This window comes from Hyperoodon ampullatus, assembly GCF_949752795.1.
Source record: "Hyperoodon ampullatus genome assembly, chromosome: 13".
NCBI lineage: Eukaryota > Metazoa > Chordata > Mammalia > Artiodactyla > Ziphiidae > Hyperoodon > Hyperoodon ampullatus.
In genome coordinates this window covers 32001402-32017268 of record NC_136926.1, presented here as the reverse complement: position 1 = coordinate 32017268, position 15867 = coordinate 32001402, and the positions used below count along the sequence as shown (strand labels likewise).

At 41.1% G+C, this 15867-nt stretch overlaps 1 protein-coding gene across 5 annotated transcripts in view; it reads left to right on the top strand.

Annotated features, from left to right (window-relative positions):
- The window catches only part of PTPRM (protein tyrosine phosphatase receptor type M), a gene marked incomplete at its 5' end in the record, with an annotated part of 766253 nt that overhangs the window by 495280 nt on the left and 255106 nt on the right, over positions 1-15867 (top strand). For 2 of the 5 annotated variants that reach the window (XM_079718126.1, XM_079718125.1), the window contains one exon: positions 6749-6823. The exons of the other annotated variants lie outside the window; for them this stretch is intronic. In XM_079718126.1, the coding sequence (XP_079574252.1) occupies positions 6749-6823 (75 nt within the window). The remainder of the gene's footprint in view (positions 1-6748; positions 6824-15867) is intronic. 5 annotated transcript variants of the gene reach the window in all.

The following is a 15867-nucleotide window of genomic DNA, read 5'->3' as shown; positions in this document are numbered from 1 at the left end:
ACGCACTCTTTCAGTTCAGTAGAGGAACCATGAGGACAGGGAGGAAGTGCTGTGAGATTGAATTAGGGAAGGACGGCAAGAAGGCAGAAAGCACCAGATTTCGTCAGCTCATAGGGAGTCACTTGACAAGTTCTGTTGGATGAACGTATCTTGTTTTTGCTGTTTAACGTTCAGGCAGCTTAGTTTGAATATATCATGGGTGCCCATTGGCATTTTCAAAATTCTCATTGAATTCTTATTTCCTGAAGAAACATGACCTTTTTATTCCATTAACTTGACAAACATTTCTTGGTTTCATGTTATGTGCCAGGCCTTGTGGGAGGTACTCACCTTATTTGTATTTTGTTTGTCCTCATGGGCTCATAGCTCTATTTCCAAGAATCTCCTTATATTGATTTTAAAACACTCAATTCTTTATATCATATTATACCTGATTAAGAGCCTTTATTTGTAGGGATAAATTAATAAAAAATGAGATTACAGATATTGATGTGTTTTCTAAACTGTAATTTGCTGTTTACTATTAATTATCACAGTATTATAAGGCCTTTGAATGAGGTATCGACATTCTCAGGTCTCTGATCATGGCCCTTGCTTGGATTGCTTTATTGAATTCTACTGACCCTTGAGGTCTCAACAAAAAACCTAGTTCCAGAGTGCCTGATTCATAATGCCTTGCGTTTCACATCACAGCTGAAAGTTAAAATTACTTTCATATGTATGTTCTCATTTATTTCTTCTAAATTACTGTGAGAAAGGAGACATGTATTGCTATTTTTATTTTTGAGATGAAGAAAATGCATTATTTGGGGAGATGAATTGACTTGCCAAGGTCACTCAGCTAATAATCTGTGTGTCGAGGCTTGATCCCAAGCGTTTGGCCTCCTACACCAGTGTTTCCCTGTATCTCATGGCTTTTCACCCAGCAGAACCTCTGGCCAATCATAGTTCTGCAGCATATAAGTATCTGTCCTCCTTTTTATTAGAACTGAGTCACTGCCCAGTTGACTCTGGAAACAAAAGAATATCTGCCATCCTGTTCATGTGCAGAGTTAAATAATTATATAAACAACACTAGTAAATATGGAAATGTGATGTTTGCTGTTTTCACAATAGATTGAATTAGATGGTGATTTGGATCGTTTTCTTCTATCATCAGCTAGATTTCATCAATATTGTAATTTGTTTTTCAATTCACCAAAGGATGATTAGGCAATCAGATGACCTGATTGACTAAATATTTCTCTGCTCATATTTTCTGAGTCATTTGCAAACATTTACACAGCAACAAACTCTATCCAACCAAATAACATTTTGGGGGGAAAGAGGGAAACAAATTTTAATTTTCATTGCCTCACTTTGTCATTCCTATTCATAAAATCACAGCACAGGAGGGAACCTCGGGAGATAGTCTCCTGCTGGGTGAAAACTACTGTGTTTGGTACCATTTTATTTCATGAATTTCTATATGTACAGGTTCAGCAACCTTCCTTTATAGCACCGTATAATGTTTCATCACCTTTATAATCAGATAATTTTTTTGCTTATTCACACTAAAATTGATTTTGCAATGAAGGAAGCCATTCCATCTTGATGACTTCATCAAAACAGAGAAATTGGCAGGTCTGACAGTGTTACTGGTACCATATCATAAAGATGTTTGAAATTTAAAAGAGTTCAAGCATCTTGACTGTTTTTGCCACTTAGTGCTGACAATATAGTGGCTTAATTGAATTCTCAGACACGAAACCACTTTCCTGAGCAGCATTTTGAATTTACAAAGATTTCAGTGTTCTCATGAAACAATTGTTGACAGGTATCTTTATAGAGAAAGTATGGAGGTGGATTTTTTTCCACAAGGAACTAATTTGTAATTTCAAACACAGATATGTCTCTTAAAGATATATTTCATGCTAGTTATAAATTTAATGTAGTGATTATTTTAATCATATTCCAAGGGTACATTTTGATTCTAATCATCTCAAATATAAAGCCTCAAAAAATTGGACACCAGAAAATACCTAAGGTGGGTCATTACATATCTCCATATGTTGGGGGATTGCCTGTGTTTTTATGTATCCTCCTTTAATTTATATACCTAGATTCATCATAAGTATATATGGTTAGCTATAGGCAAACTCACCCCAGACTATTCTATCTCTTGAGTTAAAAAGACACCATACGGGACTTCCCTGGTGGCGCGGTGGTTAAGAATCTGCCTGCCAATGCAGGGGACACAGGTTCGAGCCCTGGTCTGGGAAGATCCCACATGCCACGGAGCAACTAAGCCCGTGTGCCACAGCTCTGAGCCTGCACTCTAGAGCCCGTGAGCCACAACTACTGAGCTGCAAGCCACAGCTACCAAAGCCCGCGTGCCTAGAGCCCGCGCTCTGCAACAAGAGAAGCCACTGCAATGAGAAGCCCATGCACTGCAACGAAGAGCAGCCCCCACTCGCTGCAGCTAGAGAAAGCCCACACGCAACAGTGAAAACCCAATGCAGCCAAAAATAAAATAAATAAATAAATTTATAAAAATTAACTAAATAAATAAATTAAATTGTAAAAATAAGAAAAGAAAGACACCATACTATGACAATATACTTGATGTTTTGGGGTTACCCTCCCAACAGGATTCTTTTTTATCTTTATGGTGGAGTACATAGAATGGCTTTTAGCTATTTTTAGATTCTCCTAATTTTTATTTTGATTTTTAATCACATTCACATTTTTATAGTTGAATTCTGTTTAACACCACTTGATCCAGCTGTGTCTTAGCAATGCTTGTATATGTTTTCCTTAGCTTTCACATACCTTATGGCTGCCTATGGTAACTAGTAGGGTGGAAACTCTTTTCTGCTAGTTTTGGAAGAATTTGTTAATGATCAATTCTAAAGAATTTGTTGATGATCAATTCTAAACTGACAGGAAACTTTTACTTTCACTTAAAAGTAAAAATCCGTCTTGTTAGTAAATTAGATTTCTTGTATTAAATGAGGTATAGTCATTCTAATTGATATAATAATTAGTTTAAACTGTATACTTTGCATTAATCTCCCATAAAATAATTTTTTCCATGACATGATGCCAGCTATGTTTCTCCTCGACAATATAGCCATTTGGGAGCTTTCTTGTTATACATTTATTTAAAAAAAAATATTTGAGGACACACATAGATCAAAAGTGAGGGGATGGAAAAAGATATTTCATGCAAACGGAAATGACAATAAACCAGGGGTCACAATACTCATATCAGACAAAACAGGCTCTAAAACAAAGTCCATAAAGAAAGATAAAGAAGGACAGTACATAATGATAAAAGGATCAGTACAAGAAGAGGATATTACACTTGTCAACATACATGTACCCAGTATAACAGCACCCAAATACATAAAACAAATACTAACAGACATAAATGGAGAAATTGGTGGGAATACATAATAGTAGGAGACTTTAACACCCCACTCACATCAATGGACAGATCTGGACAGAAAATCAGTAAGGCAACAGAGATCCTAAATGATACAATAGAACAGTTAGAGTTAATTGATATTTTCAGGACATTACATCCAAAAAAAAAACAATACACATTATTTTCAAGTGCATATGGAACATTCTCTAGGATTGACCACATACAAGGGCACAAAACAAGCCTCAACAAATTTAAGAGGATAAAAAAATTTTAAGTGCCTATTATGTTAGGTATAGTGTAATCTTTAAAACTTCCAAACATAGATACATAAATATATCACTTTTTAAATTTTGAGGATTTCGAGTTCATAAAAGTTTTGAGGTTTTTGTTTGTTTCTTTGTTTTTAGTGTATGGGGGGGATGTCATATGTATTAACTTATTCCTCTCCTTGCTGTGATTGGACTAATAGCAGTATAGCTAGAAATCAAGACAAAAACTGCATGAAAACTACATGCTAAATTATTTTCAGAAGTATTATAGTAGTCAGATATAAACCTTAAAGAAAAAGAAAGCAAAACCATTATTCTAATGTCATATTTTAAGGTGAATTTTCTGTGCAAAAATGCTCCACTGTTTTTAAGTGTAGTCTTTTATTTAACGTACATTTGTATGGCAATGTGCTTTGCTGGGAGACCTTCAGGAAACTTTGAAGGATTTCTATTGTTCTGATACAATTTCTAACTATATTCAGAAATGTGAATGTTTCTTTTTTTAATCACTAGGCTCTTTGAGAAGTTTCTCTACACTGTTTTTCTGTTCATTGTTTTGTTCAAAGAAACTCCATCCTTTCTAGGCCACAGTGGTACAAAATGAAAGTACACTGATAAAAAGAACTGAAAAGAATGTCGAGATGTAAAGCTAATTAAGATTCCTTTTAATTACTCATATTCAACACACAAGCAAACAAATTATATAGTAAGGCCGCTCATATATGCTAATCTGCTATCATTTAGCTATGGGTTTAGAAATAGAAACGTAAATATGATACGCATTTGCCACTCTGCATTTTGTAGAGAAAATATTTCCTTTTCTCAATCTGATAGTCTCCATAATGTATATCATGAGTGCATTAAGGCCCCCGAGAAGTTCCTAAGGAAAGGAAATCTGTTTAACTTTGTTCAGCCCTACAGTTTCTAAATTTATTTGAGCCAAACTCATTTTTCAAGGAGCCCTAGAGTCATATAAAACCCAGTTTTGTAAATACTGGGTCTTCAAATTCCAGAAGATACCACCACCTGTAACTGAAACGGCAGGTTAGGAGCCAATACACCGGGTGTGATGTTTACTCTCCGCTGCGCACCGTTGTACCTAAAGGAGACCCTAAGCTTATCAGCACCAGATGCCATCTTTAAAGCCTAGGAATTTAGCGATATTCTCTTTCATAATGCATTCTTTTGATATTTTAAGACATAGTGCAGCAAGTTGTTCTGTAAAGGGCAGATGATAAATATCTTAGGCTTCCTGACCCACACTGTCTCCATCAGAGCCCCTCAGCCCTGCCTTTGCTGTGGAAGGGCAGCCATCATCATGGGTGAACAATGAACATGACTCTGCCAATAAAACTTTATTTGCAAAAGCATGCAGTGGGCCAGCTGACCCCTATTTTACAGTAATTTGTAACAAAATCACGTTTTTTCCTTGTAACCGAGAATAATTGTCACAAAGGAACACTTTACAAGGCAGAACACAGAGATCAGATAGAAACCTTTCCTGATCCCTGTCATGGACTTTTCCATTTGAGTTTTGAGCCTCAGTCTGTAACTTGTCTTCCTTTGAGTTGTGAATACAGGGCTGCCTGACATAACTCTTTTCAAATATCTTTTTGTTCATATTGTTTACCAATTTCAGTATGGGATAGATGTTCTATTTTTATAGAAACAATGTAATTTTTCTCAGATGTAGAGTAGGTCAAATTTTCCTGTAAGTAATAGAAAACTGCACAGGAATGTTGGTTGAACAACAGTATCTATGACCAAGCAAGTGTTCTGTGCATAAACTTGGAATTGGTACCAACTTTGTCACGAGTCTTAGAAATAACATTTTACTGTTTACAATTTATTATGCTATTTTGCATACTGTGTCATACCAAGAAAATTATCTTCGTGATATCTTGGGAGTTCTCCATTCTCTGTCCAAACTGTTAGTTTATTCATCTCACTGAGCAAAACTAAAAAGTTTTCATTAGTAACACGTGAAAGATGATGATACCACTTTTAAACCCAGTTGCCTCTGTTGTCTGGTTACAAGAAGCAACACTGTTTGGACAGTGCAAAGGGATATTTCAAACTATTACGTACCAGCAGTTTTGGGTTTAATTGTCTGCAGATGGTAGATGATCTATTTTCCTTACTTGTTGCCACATTTCTGATAGCACCCAGGCTGTTCCATGTAAATTAGTCATCTTTCATGTAAGCCTGTCCTTAATTTTCCAATATTTTTTCTTTGCATCATTTTCCAGCTGTATCATGTTAGAACTGACATTTTAATTTTCTCTCTCTTTTTTTTTTTCAATATCTGTGTGTCATGAATGTTAACCATTTAAACTCAACTGCTGAGCTGTTCAGGCAAACCAAGAAGCCCGCCTGGTCTGCTTCAAGAATCTTAATCATTTCTCTGGTCACATGTTAACCATGACAACTATAGCAAAGGCAATGATTAGTCTTTTTTTTTTTAACTGATGTTTTGAGATGCATTTTTTTTTCATTCCCTGAATGTGACAAAATTAAGTTTCTAAATGGAAATTCTCTACAGGAAATTTAGTTATCAGAGAAATTTCTCTACATAAAAATGTTTTTAGTGAAGGAAGATAATATTCTTCACAAAGGTGATTTTAGCAAGAAGAGAAAATATTGTGACTTAAGCAGAAGAATTTTAAATAACCTATTACATGTTGAAAGCTTCAAGTTTGGCTCATCAGAATTAGCAATGAATCTTTCTACCCCCTTCTCAGGAGCAGTTGAAAACACTATTCCATCTAGATCCTTGTTTTTTGCTTTTTTATTCCCCCTTCAGTCAACCTATCCACAGCCTCAGCCCAGCCTTGCAACTGTGTCATGGTTAGAAATCCAACTGCCTGATGAAAGCCTGATTAAGGGAAACAAACTCAGAAAATTCAACGGCTCGCTGTGGTTGTTTTCCTTTTTCCTTCTCTTTTTGTTGTTGCTGGAAGAAAGTTGAGATGATGTGATATGCGGATGGAGATTCTCCTTGCTAGCCTAGCTTCAGTCTGGCTTTTTCTTCCCTCATGCATGCTGACCTGGGAATCTTCCTTTGCCATAGCTGCGATAATCGTGACTCAGCTTACGACACCTCACATTCGCATCGCCCCTGCTGCAGGCGACGACCAGCTGACAGGTCAGACCTTCAAGTATAGATGAGTCATCTTGCCCATTTCCTGCTCATTTTTCTCAGCTTCGTTTCCCCTCTACATCTCCTCCTTCGCTTTAAGGCTTGTTGACAATGTCTCCGACTCTCGGTACAGACCTGTGCCCGCGTTAAATTAAGTGGTGTGCTCGGCCTCTTCTGTGTGCACATGTATACCCCTGCATTCAGCACAGCCCCGCTGCATGATCCCATTGTCTGTGTGTCTGTCGGTATGTTCCTTTCTAGCCTAATGTTATACAGAATGAAATTTGCTGGATTTGCAATGGCAATGCCATCAAAGAGGATTTCAATCAAAACACGTAAAGATGTTTTCCCAGTTATCCAAATTAATCCAGAAAGGCGTCGAGACCTGAGCATGAGAGGTTTATTTTCACCTTGTAGGGTCTAGTTTGTGCACGCATTTAGCAATCCACAGGCCCGTCTGCCAGTGTTGTTAAGTGAAGCCACCCAAAGATGTTTGGGGTGACGCTGTTCAAACAGCTTTTCAAGTTCCTAAAACTGAAGCAGAGCCGACTACATTCCTTATAGATCCTTGTTTCAAAGCACACTGTTTATAGCAAGCAGAGGCACATCTGCAAGTCAAATGCACTGAATAATTTAGGGAAGTTTTTAAAAATTAGAATGGCTATGAGTCGTGGAATTGAACTGTGTGCCTTTTTATACCAAGAGAAGTTAGCTTGTCCATTTGAACTGCCTCTAAAGGTATATGGACAAACGTATAAACTTATATAGGAAAAGAATCCAGTACATTACTGCATATCAAAGGTGAGTTGTTAGAGAATGCCAGAAGACCAGCTTTGGTCCTGCAAGAGAAGCAAGCCATTGTCAAGGTTCCTAACACAGTCACAGGAGCAGGACTCAAGTTCTGCTTTCAGAGGCATCCCCAATATGGTAGTTTGTTGCATGAGTTATAGGCATGAGGAAGCCAAGTAAGAAACATGGAACTGCATTCCATAGAATTTCCACTCCTGCAACTGTTTTGTGTGTATGAGATTAAGGCATATACCCTAACATTTAAGAAAAAAAAGTAAAGCTTAACTCATAGTAAGAATTCATGAATGTTTAAGTTGTTACGTGAGCTTATTATTTTGGAATATAAAGCAGCTGAGACTCAGGAAAATTACAGACTGCTTTTTATAAGGTAAAGAACTGTAGGATAATTTTACTTCTTTCTCAGCTGGAATTCCATACATATTTTCAGCCCTCTGTTTCAGGGCCTAAAAGCTATAAACTTATTACTAACAGTTCTGCCTTTGCTTTCAAGTTTCTTTTAAGCATATTTCTTTTACTGGTTGAAGTTCGGTTGTTGCAGACAGTCTCTTATCCTGAACTTCTGATGTGTTCCTCCCAACAGTTGGAAGTACTCAAGGGATCGTGTCTTTATTTACCTAAGTCCTCTCCTCTAAAACCTTTACGTCTCAGGCCTGGCCCATGCACTCTGCATAGGGTTCTGTGTCCACCTTGAAGGTAATCTGGGATCTTCAGCAAGTCTGACCCCTGCCCCATTACGTCTGAGCTGGTACCAGTCTTGTCAGCAAACATTAAAAATAGGTTGACCTCACTCTCATAAAATGAGTACTTGTAGGGAATATAATTAAATAGCCCCTTTTGAGACTTTCCCCATAACCCACTGCCTTCAAATTCAGCACGTGGTTTACTAGGAATAAAGTAAGAGAAACTTCTGAATATAGTGTTCTCTCTAAAACTCTCATGATTAAGAAGACACCTCATAAATCAGCCTCCTTCCCAAAGCTTTCAGATCCATTGTACCTTGTTATTTTGTAACTAGTCTGCGGAGTACGCATACATAGCTGAAGTATGCGGCGGCTGTCTTCTAAGGGCTGCAGGTGATCACCATCATTTACTTTGGTTTATTAGGGATGAAAATGATAGAGTGTTAGAATAAGCCTCAAAAGCCAGTACAAAACTACTCCTGTCTTTCTTTTTCAGTATTTCCTGCTGCTGTTAGTGATGGTTACTCTAACCCAGATAAATTCAAGCTCAAGTAATATTTCTTTTGTATTTTCTGTTTGCATCAGCCATCCACTTGGATAGCAGTAACACTGTCTTTTTTAAATAGATTTATTCCTGAGTTGTACTGCAAGCATGAGACTTCATTCATTCAATCGCTGATTGACATTTAGCACCTTCTGATTGAGCACTGATTGAGCACCTTCTGTGTGCCAGTTCAAGGGCTACTAACTCTCATAAATACGTTTACTTTATGTGGTTACCCAGACTCTTGGCATCAGACATATTTGCATGAGTGACACCAAAACCTAAATGCACACATGCTCTTATGAAAAATGACCATCATGCTTGTCATTTCATAGTTGAGAAGAGACAACAGCTTTGTAACAATGGGGGGAAAGGACGTGTATTTCAAAATCTTTCTCTTCCTGTCGAGTTGCTTAGAAAATGGTCAGTGGGACAGTTCTGAACATTTCACATCTGTGACCCACTGTTTACTAGATCAACACAGGCCCTTCTGGAAGCCAACAGGAAATCACGAGGGACGCATTCTGAATGCCTAGCAATTTTCTGGTCCGTTTTGTTTTAATTGTGCTGACATCTTGCCCCTACAAATGCTATTGGAAGCTGTACTTAGAGGAAACTTTGATAAGACAGTGATTTCTCCGCAGCCTAGATCCTGTTGTCCCAGAATGTAATCCATGCTGGTTCGGTTCACCTCGGTGTAGATGGGACCCCCCTCCCTTCTGTAACAGAGAACGCAAGCACCCGGTGATCTGACTCCCAGCACCTGGAACGTGTCAGACACAGCAAAAGTGCCCATAAACGTTGGCTAATTTAATTCACTGAATGAATGGATCTCAGATGCCGGATGCTGGTATGTTTGATAAGCAGGCCTGTCATCACACTGGGGCTGTTTCTTAAACTTTTTTGTCCTCAGTCAACAGTAGGAATACATCACCACCCAACATACATACATACACATACACAGATGTTTAACTGACGCAAAAGATTTAGAAACTGTCCTACCAGTGCTGCTCCGTGTGAATAAGCTGCATTCTGACCTGTTCTATTCTGTTCTATCTTATTCTATTTCACTTTTTTAAATTTAGTTGCTACCTACTAAATCGATTTCATTTCCCACTAATGGGTTGTAACCCACAGTTTTAAAAAACAATTTACTAAACTACTATAGTTAGGGGATTATGAAAGGGAACAGAATATATAATTGAATTAATGGTCCAGTCTTACCTCAAAACTCCTCTAAAGAGAGCACACAGAAAATTCTAGAAACTGGAAATGCTTCTTTCTACTTCATTCCCTCAGTTTCGTTATTAATTGTCTATAATATAGAACTGCTTTGGGAAGAAAATTAAAAGCTGCACATGCTAGAAATTTCTCTTTAAGATTTTTTTACTTCACTTTATAAATACCTCTAGGCTGTTTATTTTATATTGATATTTCTGTTTATGATTTAAAACCCCAGCCAGCTCTGAGATGCTGTGGAGAATGGTTTCCTTCAACAAGTACTTTTTATCATCTGTTTTGGTTAAGACATACATCTAAAATGATAAGATCTGTATTGTAGAGTATTTATAAACAAGGTGACTTCTGGGATTCAGGTACAAATCAGATACATCAGAGCATATAGAATTACTTGCTAAATATAATTAGTACTAAAAAAAATAGAGAACTAGCCAACACTTATTCCCACATAAAGTCTGAAGTTTTGAAAAAGATACGTGTAGGAGATGTATGTGTCGATAAAGATAAACACAGCCCGACATCAGCTAAAGTGGCGAAAACAGATTTTTTCAGTAACTGCTGACTTGTAAGGGTCGAGCTGCACTCCAGTGTGATTTGCTCAGAGGTGACTGGGCCTTTACAGGAAGGATGAGGGGGTGGGAAAGGGGTGACGGGGGCTCAGTAGGGTCAGGGAAGGGAAACATTGGTCCATGTGATACCATCTGGTTTGCTGACTGGTGCTTATGGAATAAGTCAGGTCCTCCCGTGCACAGAGGCTGGGAGCCGGGGCCCTGTCCTCAGGTGTCGCTGGGACCAGCATCCGTTCTCCGGGCAGCCTTGAGTTTCTCAGGGGGCCTGGGGTCCCCTATGGATGCAGCCTTGAGCTGTTAGAAACTATGTCCGTCTTTGTTCAGGTCTCTGTGGGCCCAGCTGGGGGCCTGGTGGAGAGGAGGACCCAGAGGAGCCTGACTGGGGTTTGGTCCCAGAGAGAATCCTGTCCCTTCTCCCTCCTTCCCGTGTGAGCAGCAGGGACTCATTGGACTGGTAGCATCTGGAAAAGGAAGCGAGGGCGTTTGACCAGCTTCTCCTGGGCATCGTCCTCAGGACACAAATGTTCTGTTGTGTCAGAGGGGCTCAGAAGAGCCCACCTAGAGTTTGGTCACAGCAAGAATCTCTGTCAGTATATCGGCAAAGCTCTCACGAAATAAACCCCAAGGAATTTCTCTTTCGCCCCAACGTGGCTCTTAAAGCAAACAGAGATTTTTTTTTTTTTTTTTTAATGTAACATATAACCCACGGAAGTCAGTGAACTAGGTCTCCACTGGGGAAGGAAGCGGCTCCATTGTTTACAGACAACCTTCTGTTCGAGACACCCCACTGCATTCCTTCACTGACTCCTGAGGAAACCCCACAGCCTGCTTTCTCAGCTCCTGTTCCCGTCCTTCCGAGTATCGCTGGAGAAACTGCAGAAACAGGCAGACATTCTCGAGGTCTGCACCTTGGCCGCAGTGATGTCCCCTGCCCGAGCAGTAACAGAGACTGCGTCCACGCAGCTGGCCACTGCAGGGCTTGTTCTGCCTGAGGAGTTCTCCTCGTCCCTCAGATTATCCAGCTAGGACCCTGAATTCGGGGTATTTTCTCTCTTGACTCTTGAATCCATCTAGAAGTTACCACTGAGATGGTCTGAAGTGTTTCCAGGGCATAGGTCCAGCTTCTTCCCAGAGAAACAACCAGTTAGGCTGGTCTCATCATTAAATAAGCAACTACTTTCCCACAGGAATGAAAGGCCATGACGTCATGTTTTCAGTTCTCACATGTAGATTGCGCGAAGGGCCTCTTTGTCTCTTCCTACAGTGTCATCATCACCTTTTGATGACACTGGCTTTTAAGATGTTTTCTGATGAAACTAGAATTCTCTCCTTTTCTCCGTCAGAAATCCCCCAGCCCTCATCCTTCTCCGTCTACTTACCAGCCCTCCCAGCAGCCCAGAAGCCCTAGAATGACTGGCTTCCCTCCCCTCCCTGACCCCCTCCTCCCTCTGCCTCCGTCCACACCAGTCATCGCTGTTGTCCTTCAGACACACCAGCCAAGCTCCCACCTTCAAGCTCTTGCTCCAGCTTCCCCTGCTCGGGAACATTCCTGCCCAGATCCCCGCTTGCCTGATCCCCTCACCCCCTACAGCCTTGGCTCACACCCCACCTCCTCAGGGAGGTCTGCCTTGAACACTTGGCCTTCCTAAGGGCGCAGCCCCCGATGCCTCTCTCCCTGTGTCTCCCTGACACAGTCTGTCCCCTTCCACTACCACGTCCTTGTTCTTTACAGCACTTATCACCTCTGTGCCTATTTGTTCTGTTTCTGCCGTCTTTGTCCCCCTCCTGGAACAGAAGCTCCCTGAGGGCAGGAATCTGTCTGCCGAGCTCTGATAAATCCTAGACATCAAGAAGGTCCAGTGCCCACAAGGCAGCCAGGTCCCAAAAATGCCACTGAGATTCTCTTTGGAACCTTATTATAAATTTATGCATCATCATCACTGTGGGAAATATGATAGATTCCTCCATTTATTTGGATCTTGTCGTACGACTTTTAATACAATTCTGGAGGTTTTTTTTAATATATAAGTCATTTTTGTCTAGTCTCCCCCCAAAAGATATTCCAAGTTCAGGCACATCTCACCTTCCCACGGTCACCACCCCCCAGGCATTTGACGGGTCCCCGACGCGCTTCCACGACTCCCTGCTCATTCATTGTCCACGTCGCAGATGACCTGGCATGTGAAATCGAAGCCTGGCCCCGTCACTCCTTTTCAGAATCCATCAAAGAGCTTCCCATGGCACGCAGAATAAATTCCGAGCTTGGCATCACAGTGCAGGGGCTGCACCCTCCGGCCCGGCCTCACAGATCCTCATCTCACATCCCTCACTCTCAGCGCCCATCTTCCTTCTGTTTCTCCAGATCACCAAGCTGATCCTGCGCCGGCTGTTTGCACTTGCTCTGTCCCCCGCCTTCCCATCACCAGCTGCTCCTCAGCACCAAGGTTTAGCACAAGTGTCACTTCCTCGGGAGACCTCCCTAGACCGTGGTCCCCGAAGTCCATGGCCGGGTGGCCCCCTGGCCACCGGCCGGCCCGTCACTCTGCCTCTCTTGGAAGTTCCCTGATGACTCTGTATCTCCCTCCTAGGATGCGGTGGGAGCAGGGCTTTGTCTGTCTCTCCTGTTCTACCAGAGGGTGTTCAAAGTTATCTACTGAGTGACTGCACAGTTGATGCTTTTCCTTGTTAAATTTATTCCTAGGTATTTTATAGCTTTCCTCACTATGATAGGTAAATTTTGAACAAATTTTGGATGAAGGTGAGAATCTTTTGACATTGGTTTATTTTGCCTACTTTTGACTGATTTTATGTTAATTGCCAACTATGTCTCTTCCTTGTAGTATATATTTCTAATTCAGTCGACCTTTCCATTGCAAATAAAATAGACTCATGGTTTTGCAACCCATTTACAAAAGCATAGTTTTAATCAGCCGTTTCTTTTGTCCAGAGCCATAGAAAAGTTTCCTTTTCACTGAATTGTTTGGAGAGAGGCCCACCCGCTCACAGCAACGTTATCTGTTTTACTCCCAGTCCCAGACTGCGTCTGTCCACTTCTCCACCTCCGCCTGTCAGACCCAGCCAGTGGGTCCTTGGTGCTGTTTGTGAGCAGTAATCTGGGGCAGGGTAAATGCAGAGAGGCAGTGTTTGTCCTTCTGTGGACCCAAGGTTCTCTGTAAGATGAAGACATAACTGAAAGCAGGTCTTAGCCACATTTTGTAACTCCAAGGACTGGCTACAGCGTGAAGGTGGTAGGATTATTCACTGACCTGTAGCTCAGTCAGTGGCAAGAACTGCACGTGCAAAGGCCCCAGGGTGGGAAGTAGCTTGAGCAAGAATGAAGGATTGGAAAATGGTCACCGTGGCTGGAAGGATGCGTGAGCACTCAGGTTGTACAGGTGAAAGGAGGTCGACCGTGACCCTGTAAATTACAGTGAGGGCTTTGATCAAGAACAGTAGGAAGCACAGAGGTGTTTGCAAGAGGGGCAGACAGGTTCACGTCTGCACTAGACACCCCAGCGGCACTGGAAACATTGTAGGAGAGGTGAAAGAGGCCAAGAGACTGAAATAAAACTCTAAGAAATGGAAGATCATCCACCAGCCTGGAGGAAAAGAGCAGAGTGAGTGGATACAAATAGAAGGCTAAATTCCAGGGAGTTGATACAGTCTGAGTCCCTGCCCTGGGTTATTGATTGTCTACAATCAGCATGAAAGAGCACATGATAGGAAACTAAAGGGACAGGTTCCCACACATCTTAGCAACACGTTGAGTACCTTGGAGGTGGGATGGTTTCATTCAACCTCTTGCCCGAGATCACCACTGCATTTATTTTGAGCGCTATTTACCGGGGCATGCATATGAATCAAAACTGGCAAAAAACATAAAGGATAATAAAACTCAGCAATACTGCTTGAATATATGCGCACTGAGATAAAGTCTCACCACCTTTAGCTGCAGACCGTTATATTTTGCCCTTTCAAGAATTCAGTCATCCATCGACAGATGAATGGATAAAGAAGATGCAGCACATATATACAATGGAATATTACTCAGCCATAAAAAGAAATGAAATTGAGTTATTTGTAGTGAGGTGGATGGACCTAGAGTCTGTCATACAGAATGAAGTAAGTCGGAAAGAAAAACAAATACCGTATGCTAACACATATATATGGAATCTAAAAAGAAAAAAAAATGGTTCTGAAGAACCTAGGGGTTAGGACAGGAATAAAGATGAAGACGTAGAGAATGGATTTGAGGACACAGGGAGGGGGAAGGGTAAGCTGGGACGAAGTCAGAGAGAGGCATGGACATGTATACACTACCAAACGTAAAATAGATAGCTAGTGGGAAGCAGCCGCATAGCACAGGGAGATCAGCTCGGTGCTTTGTGACCACCTCCGGGGGTGGGATAGGGAGGGTGGGAGGGAGGCGCAAGAGGGAGGAGATATGGGGATATATGCATATGTATAGGTGATTCACTTTGTTATACAGTAGAAACTAACACACCATTGTAAAGCAATTATACTCCAATAAGGATGTTAAAAAAAAAGAATTCAGTCATTAGGCTCATAAAGTGTTGTACTGGAGATAGTTGCTTGTGTCTACTATGAAATATGTGTGGAAATAGGTGGGTTTTTTAAAAATCTATTTATTTATTTATATTTATTCTGGCTGCGCTGGCTCTTAGTTGCAGCGTGCGGGATCTTTTAGCTGTGGCATTCAGACTCTTCGTTGCTGTGTGGAAATGGTTTTATCTACTACTCCAGGGGCCATATTGTATGTCTCTTTATACTTTCCACAACCTGCCACTCAGAGCTGGGCACGTGAAAGGTACTCAGAGACCAGCTCTCATTTTCTGATGGAATGAATTCACTTGTAAAAGGTAAAATGGTCTTAAAGGTGTGAACTAATTTCCACACCACTTTTAAAAAATAACATCCCCCCAGAGGGGCTCCTGACCATCACGCCATCAGGACTGGGTCTCCGGGAGGTACAGAGTGTCACGTGACCAAGTGTCCCATGGGCCTCCGATGGCCAGCCTCCCGTCCCGCACTTCCAGGAAGGTCGTACAGTTCAGTTCTGATAGAAATAAGTTGCAGCATTTCAGTCCCTGAAGCCCTTAGCTGTCGTGGCTGTGCTCTGCGCTGCTCCACGAGCATCCCCTGTCCGTACTTTAGGAGGCAAGCTTCCCTCATTCATCCTTGACACTG